Source organism: Chelon labrosus (genome assembly GCF_963514085.1).
Source record: "Chelon labrosus genome assembly, chromosome: 20".
Taxonomy (NCBI): Eukaryota; Metazoa; Chordata; class Actinopteri; order Mugiliformes; family Mugilidae; genus Chelon; species Chelon labrosus.
The window spans coordinates 15,205,469-15,213,467 of NC_140353.1; the positions used below are offsets into that span (position 1 = coordinate 15,205,469).

Below are 7,999 nucleotides of genomic sequence, written 5' to 3' on the forward strand. Positions count from 1 at the left end.
AGTCACATAAACGGTTTAGGAACAACTAAAAAAAACATGAAAAACAGCACAATGTGTTGACCTGGCCTCCAAATTCACTAGATCCCAAACTGATCAAGTATCTGTTGGATGATCCACAGAGTCCCCTCCTCTTAACCCATAGGACCCAAAGGCCCCCACTAACAACATTCTGTTGCCAGACACCACATGACACCCTCGGAAGGCCCATGTCCATTCTCTGATGAGTCACAACTGTTTGGGAGGCACAAGGGAGACCTACACAATATTAGGAAGGTGGTCATAATGTATTGCCTGATGGTGGTGTATATTATGAGGTGTATATTATGCTGGTCAGTTTATTTGCCTCAGGTTCCTCATTAGAACATAAAAACCATAAACTGATGAATCCACTCCACATTTACATAACCAGTAATAGTAGCATAGTAGCACATGACTATTTGGCCTTTTGCCTAAACTGTGACCCTGCTGACAGCCCATTATAGAGGCATTTGTGGTTTTGTAATCATTTATTACATGGTTACACTAAGCTATAAAATATTTATATTCATTTTATTTCAGTCAATTTATCCTAAATCCGCTTACTTTTGCATATAAAAACACTAAATGCACTGCATTCAAGAACAAAAAAAATGACTGTTGCTATGCTTGCATGGAGCCCAAAACATTGCAGGATACTGTCATACTGTCCATTTTCAGTGCTTTGCATGGTGTAACAGTAATTTGCTTACCTAATTTTAGTCTGCCATTTTTCAGGACAAAAGCATATCGAACATACACGTGATAGCGAAGAGGACTTTCACACGAGCAGTAAAGTTACTCAGTGCTTTTGTCTCATGACCAGAAGTTTTAAAATAGTATGGACAATATGAATCAAAATAAGATATGCACCATTAATCGCTCATACAACAGGGCTCGGTCTATTTTCATAAAACTTTCACTCTGCCTCTAAACAAACTTTCTTTATGGCATACTATACTACAGTATACTATAATATGGCATAGCCTCTGTGGATCAGGCTTGTTCCAGAGCATCCCACAGATACTTGTTTGGGATCTAATGAATTTGGAGGCCAGGCCAACACCTTGTGCTGTGTTTCATGTTTTTTTTAGTTGTTCCCAAACCATTTGTGTGACTAAAAGTGGCAAACTGCCAACTGCTTATTGAGGAAACAGTGTCGCTGTTGTAAAAAGCAGACATGATTAATTTGCAAGGTAAATCAGGAAAGAGGAACATCAGCGGTGTGTTCGTCAGTAACAAGTAATAACTGTATGTAGGAGACAAGGTGCCATGAAGACAGAAAGTGCAGGGATCGTCTCATTCAACTAACCAGGTGCAGTAGGCTTAGTTGCCACTTTCGGCAGCTTGTGGTCAGATAACTTGCTTCCATACTCCGCCGCAGGTTGCCCTCACTCCTTAGAATGATGTTGCCACTGGATGTAAATCACCGTCAGTGGGTATTTGTCTTGAAGATTCTGCTTTGCGGGATGTTCTTCAAGATCCACACGTGTGACAACTCAGGTGAGTGACCTTAACAAAAGCTTACTGAAAACAGCAACAACAAAAAAACGTCTTTCTCAACATATTTAATTGTCTTTTCTCTTTCATCTTTTAACAGCGATCCACAGACCCAAAAATATGCTCTTTGTCAGAGGCCAAAACACTTCAGTAAATTTCCCAACGGGTAAGCAGGAAAACACAGAAAACAATGGTTGTCTACTGAAACGTTAAAAAGGAAAATCAGAATAGACAGATGTGTCATGTCATATTTTTCAGATGCGCTCTATCTAGAGACAAATGGACTACATCTCTGTTTCAACATCATGCCAAACAAAACTCAAGGAGGTACAGTCAGCTCATTCGTCTGCTTTTAACATGCTGGATATGACCATGCAGTTGTTTGTCTTGGCCATTTTATGAATGTGACTGTATTGTGGTTTGTGTTTTTCAGGCTGCTGTGAAGGCTTTAACTGTGGATTTGAAATAACGACTGAAGGAGATAAAGACAGATTAATTCTGGATGAAAGGACTTTACTCCACCAAGATATTGTAGTGATTAAAGATCCAAATCTTAACTTTACGTGTATGCCATCAACGTTGTACAACAAAACAGGCATTGAATACGGACCTCCTCAAAACCAAAGCAGTGAGAGATTGCCCCCTGTTGGTCAAATTCTCTTATTTGATCCCTCACCCTCTTCTAACCAGTCATCTCATGCTACTTTTATTCTGTTGCAGGTTTCCTTTTAAACATCCACAACTGCTTAAGAAATGGTAAATTTGCAAGTCTACTACAGCCTTCTTTCAGCTAAAATGTGACAGCACTCTTCCCAAAGGTCTGATGACGTTTTTCATATGTTTCAGGCACAAAGAACGTTAGGCTGAGCGAAGGCCTCTGTAACAAAACAACAACCAAAACAGAATACTGCGGAGGTATTGTTTATTAAATTAGAGAGATAAGCATTGTTAGCATGGTGTTGAAAATCTAACATTTCTGTGTCTGTGTGTGTGCTTGTGCTTTGACATGCAGACGGAAATGTCTCAAAGTACAAAGTCCTGGTCACTTTTCCTGGTAATGTGACATGTGTGCTATGTAAGCCAAAACCACCAACATCTCTAATCCCATCCATAAATGTTTCCATCGCGGACAGCGTCAACACCGCCAGGCCAGAAGACGCAGCGTAATAATATCTCAACCTGTTTACAGCAACAACATAGAAGTGCAATGTGCTCGTAGTTTGCCGCAAGACATTATTTGTGTTTCCATTTCAGAAAAATCTTGAAAAATCTCTCCTCGTTGCTGGAAAAGTTGGGCAACCACAGCATAGCTACCATCACCATTGGTGATGTCAAAGGGGTGATCAATAAACTTCCACAGCAAAATCATACCAAACTGGGCTTTGGCTTTACAACAAGTCGTAATATAAATGTAAGCATTTCAAAATGATGCAAAAATGAAGGACACAATTAAAAAATGGATGAAGGACCCCCAGTTTTTCTCATAATCTTGTTTCTTTCTTAGGTTCTCAATGACAGCATTGATTCAGTGATTGACTACGCTATTACTGTGGAAATCCCTAAAGAAGCCAGTGAGATGGCAGTGAAGGCGAACAGCACATTTGCTGGAGTTCTGTTTTTTCCAGGAATGACACCGGTACTTTAATAATATTACCAATAATGCCTGGCTTTCTTTTTTTTCAACTTTAATGTTTAACATAATGATTACATAAACCATATGCCACTCCCAACAGCAAGACCCCAGCAGAAGCTTCCTCAACAACGAAGTAGTGGGAATTGAAATGACAGCAAGAGTATTCAATCTCTCGCAGACTGTAGACATCCAATTCAGCAATGTGAACATGGTAAAAGAGAAGCGTCACCAGATGGAAAGATCATCTTTTGTCAGAAAGAATAAGTATATTGATTTTTCTTTTTCATTCTAATACAGCGTGGGCAAGTTGCTTCTTGCAGGTCATGGGATGACAAAGAGTCAGGTAATAGAAAACTAAGGTTTACCTCTTAAGTACGTCTAAAGTCCATCATGTCCATTAATGTGACAAAGACCGTACATTAAAGTACACTTGTGTCTTCTGCCTTTTCCTGTCCACCAGAGAATGAAGCAGTCTGGATCACGGACGGCTGTGAAACGGTCGAGAACAACGACACCATCACCTGCCGATGCTCCCATCTAACATTTTTTGCCATACTCTTGGTAAGACAATACAGATAAATCTGTTTCACAAAGCTACTGGTGGTAATTCACACATGATTAACAGACACGTCCTTGTGTTTGATATCAGTCGCCTGCACCCGGAAACATAACTGCCTCTGATTTGAAATCTCTGACCTACATCACATCGATCGGCTGTGGCCTGTCACTGTTTTTCTTGGTAGTGGCTCTCTTCATGTACTGTGTCATTAGGTAAGGGATCACTGAGTAGATATACATTCAAACTTTGACAAAATTATGATTTTCTGCATTAAAGTTTCAAATCTTTTGTCTGTGGTGACATTCCCACGCTGGTAGAGATGCATGTTATATCAGCCAGTAATGTTTCTTTACCAGAGCGGGAGAAGGCAGCAACCACAGTGACGGAGACAGAGCAGGGAGGCCTTTGTTTCTATCTCCGCTGAGTATGGCAGAGATCGTAACAAAGGTTACAAATGTGACTAAGGTTCTATGAAATCACCATCTGTTACGATCAGGATGAATAAAATAGAGCCCAAGTAGTGTCCCAGAAAAGTTGCAGATTCTCCAGATGAGTAATAAGCTCAGCATTGAAACCAAAATGGGATCAACATCATGTCAAAATTCGAGAACGATTAAAAATGAGTTGTGTTTGAAATCTTGTAAAAGTTGTACAAGCCCCAAAATAAGTTTTGAAAACTTAGCTGCAGCTTTATTTTACTCTACTGAATGCTTTTGCTAACTCCAACTAACCTGCTCCACAGGAAAGGGAAAGCGAGCCAAGCCTCTCAGATCCTGGTCAACCTCTTCCTTGCCATGTCTATCCTCAACTTGTCCTTCTTGACTAATGAGAGCATTGCTAACCTGGGGATCTTTGGTGCATGTGTGGCGATAGCAGCAGTCATGCACTACAGCCTGTTGGCCACTTTTACCTGGTTTTTCATTCAGGCTTTGCACTTGTACTTTCATCTATACAAAGTCCCTACTGAAATCAAACATTACGTAAGGAAGATCTGCATCGTGGGATGGGGTAAGAGAACACAACCAAATATTATGTGTATTTATATCCACTATTATAACCGTAAGAGACCTTGCATTTATACAGTCTTCTGTCTCTTCAGTCACACCAGCTCTGGTGGTGATCGGCCTTCTTGCCTCGCAAAAATATGATTCCATGGTCATCTCTGCCGATGATGGGAACACAAGAAAAATGTAAGGCTATAAGTGTGAAATGTTATGTCTTAATCACAAAAGGTATTTAGATGAATTGTTTGTTTTTTTTTCCAATTTCTGCTTTTTAGGTGCTGGATTTCTGATGCTGTCGTCCACCAGGCGGTGAACATTGGTTACTACGCTATAGTGTTTGTGTTCACTCTGTGCATGTTCATCGTAATAGTGTGGCAGATTTGTCATTTTAAGTCCGCAACGGAGAATAATCAGAAAAGTCAGGACAACAGCTCCACCAGGTCAAACGCTTTCTCCATCCTGGGCCTGGTCCTCCTCCTGGGCATTACCTGGGCCTTTGCTTTCTTCAGCTATGGGCCGCTCATTGTACCCTCCTACTACATCTTCACCATCCTCAACTCCTTTCAAGGTAGACTAACACACTGACGCGTACAAACACCTAGATTAGCTTCACTGAATTGAAAAATAAATAAAAATCAACTCGTTGTGTATTTGTAGGTTTCTTCCTCTGCATATACTACTACAAGTCCAGCAAGACTGTCCAGCAAGACCAAACGCAGGAGGACAGCGTCAGCAGCACAGTTACATCAAACGTCTACACAAAATCTCCTTACGAATAAAGGAGTCGACACCGGAGTTGTCTTATGTAGAAATCAAGGCTCGTTGTTTATATTATTCATGCTTTTTGAAACAGGAACAAAAACTGTTATTTTGACACAAGAGGGCAGCATTTGATTTCATATATTTATGAGGTAGACAACCGGTAACTCCCTAACTCTTATTCCAATGAAATTCTTTGTGGACTGAATAACTAACTACCTTGACGCAAAATGACTAATCTGATTTACTCTCACTTAGAAAAATACACTAATGAATGGTATCCTGGAAGCCATTTGTGCAAATGTTCCAACAGAAGCCCCATCATACTCGTAGTGAAACTTACAGAGAAGCTTGTGATTCATTCAAAGTAGACGACAGCCCGCGTAAATCAAAGCTACAGGCACGCACTAGAATGTGCACATTTTTAGGAAGATAAATACAACACTTTTATGACCAATGTGGCTGTCACTGAAAAGCAGCGGTGAAGGGAAAGTCTTGTCCCTCGCATCCTGCGCAGCACTGGGGGCCGACCTAACCGGTTAGCACGTTGCGTGCCTGCAGATAATTACCCTGTGCCTACAGAGAGCAGTATCCACTGTGCAGGCAGCTTAACTGGCTAACAAGAAATGAGCTCATCGTGGCTACCTATAGTGATAAAACGCCCGGGGGATTGCCACTATTGTATGTTGAAACTATTCTCCAGAAATCACTGTGTTTAACTAGCAATTACTGGCAGACTGCTTTGCTTGAGTCATTGGGAGTTTTTTTTTTTTTTTTTTAAATGTCTACATATATTAGTTATTATTATCATTTATTACTCTATGATATTCTGTTTTAAGATACGTTATGTAATAGATTAATAGACTTTTTAGGTGTTTTTTATATTTATTCACTGTGAATTTAAACTTCACAAACATCAATTTTAGGTCTAGGTTATTAGCAGAAAAAATAAACATGACCAATGTGATAACATAGGTGTTGCTAGCTAGCATGCAAGATTATATTACATCCTGGAAGATCTGGAGCATTTGTGACACTGTGTCTCCACACAATCTTATAACATATCTATATTGTACCATTTCATTGTAAATTAAGTGTGGAGTCCACGTGTATTTATGATCATAGAGACTTTATTCAAGTTAAGAATGCTAAGAATAATTACGATTTATGTGATACTTATGCAAATATTGTTTTGTTTTATTTGACACTGTCCGCAGAGTGAAGTCACGCAATAAAGTTCACGGTATGTGGAGCAGACACTGGAGTCGCCTTTCTTTACGTAGAAACCTAGGCTCGTTGGCTCGGGGAGTGACATTCGGAGGGGAAGGTCTGTTTATTTATGTATGACTGATTAATCTTCTAAATGACCGCAGCGTGCCAGCCGAAAACTGGGGTAATTACTGCCATACACATCTGATTTGTGTTGCCCTTTCATGCAGAGCACAGCATACCTGTGTGTGCGTGTGTCCATACCATATCCACCACGGCAGTAAACTAAGGCTACTATGCGAGCTGCGATTACAAATCACAGCTCAGTGGTAAATAATGGTAAAACACGCATATCGGTTTCAAAAGGCAACTTGACAGCTCAGGATATTTTTTTTTTTATGAAATATATATATAAACACTGCTTTTTATTAAAAACATGTAAAACAGATTGACATCTCTGAGAAATGTATGAAAGGAAGCCCTCGTATTGAGGCGTCTGGGAGGATTTTGTGCAGTTTGTCAGCACATGATTTCATAATGACAGCGGTTGAGGCATGTTCATTTTTCATGCTAGCCCCATAAACCTCTGACCAGAGTGAAAACGTGGCCGCCAGAGTAAAATTTCAACACGCGTAGATGTGTTTCCTTTGGTAAGAGGGAAGCTGAGAAAGCATTTAATTGCGTTCGATCTTAAACCACGTGTACCGCAGTAACGGACTGGCACGCACCTTCAGATTTTTTTAAGACGGCAGTAATGACATCAAAATGCTTTAATTCTGAAATAACGGTACAGGAACTAGAATCTTCTGGAGCTGAAAAAAAGCAGCTAGTTCCAACCTAAGCAAATAAATTCTAACACCACTTTCCCTTTGATGGCAGATCATTAGTCTTTTAGTAGAAAAGGCATGATTACACTGTTTCCTGTCACTGCCCGAAGTGTGAATACGTTTGGATTTATGATTGCTGTATTTCATGTGCAGGAAAAGAGACACTGGCTTTGCGTGCGTTTTATTAAATGTAGTCTAGACCGAATCCTGCCCTGTAAAAGCCAAATTGTCGATCTCAAATGACCTATAAAGCCTGAGGTCTTGTTCCTGGAACCTTGCGTGTCGAGAGGAAATATGATTAGTCAAGTACAACAAGCGAGCACTTAGATGTATCTTTTTATTTACTTAATAACGTCCAGCTATGCTACGTAACTGGCATTTATCAACTTTGAGTTGACAGTTAAAACAAAATTTCTCACAAAGGTATGACAATGCGTAATTCCTAACAGATTTTACTTGAAGCTCTCGTGTTTGTTCTCAGCGGATCACGGCA

General features: G+C 40.1%; 1 protein-coding gene across 2 annotated transcripts; it reads left to right on the forward strand.

The window, feature by feature from the left end:
* Positions 1–1,083: 1,083 nt before the first annotated feature.
* On the forward strand, positions 1,084–6,694 carry LOC311505743 (adhesion G-protein coupled receptor G2-like). 2 transcript variants are annotated; one of them, XM_084569473.1, is made up of 13 exons: positions 1,084–1,518; positions 1,616–1,681; positions 1,774–1,842; positions 1,949–2,926; positions 3,020–3,151; positions 3,249–3,359; positions 3,446–3,491; positions 3,609–3,709; positions 3,798–3,919; positions 4,450–4,715; positions 4,807–4,897; positions 4,987–5,279; positions 5,369–6,694. In XM_084569473.1, the coding sequence occupies exons 5-13, from the start codon at positions 3,092–3,094 to the stop codon at positions 5,488–5,490; spliced, it is 1,212 nt and encodes a 403-aa protein (XP_084425599.1). In that variant the 5' UTR covers positions 1,084–1,518; positions 1,616–1,681; positions 1,774–1,842; positions 1,949–2,926; positions 3,020–3,091; the 3' UTR covers positions 5,491–6,694. The 2 variants fall into 2 exon arrangements, with proteins under 2 accessions (XP_084425599.1, XP_084425598.1); XM_084569472.1 differs by having other exon boundaries at positions 1,616–2,926.
* Positions 6,695–7,999: the final 1,305 nt, after the last annotated feature.

Excerpts from the sequence above, each read along its gene's own strand:
- LOC311505743 (XM_084569472.1), top strand. The coding sequence starts at position 3,092 with ATGGCAGTGAAGGCGAACAGCACATTTGCTGGAGTTCTGTTTTTTCCA. Across the intron at positions 3,152-3,248 it reads TTTTTCCAGGAATGACACCG|CAAGACCCCAGCAGAAGCTT; the intron begins GTACTTTAATAA and ends CACTCCCAACAG. Across the intron at positions 3,710-3,797 it reads CATTTTTTGCCATACTCTTG|TCGCCTGCACCCGGAAACAT; the intron begins GTAAGACAATAC and ends GTTTGATATCAG.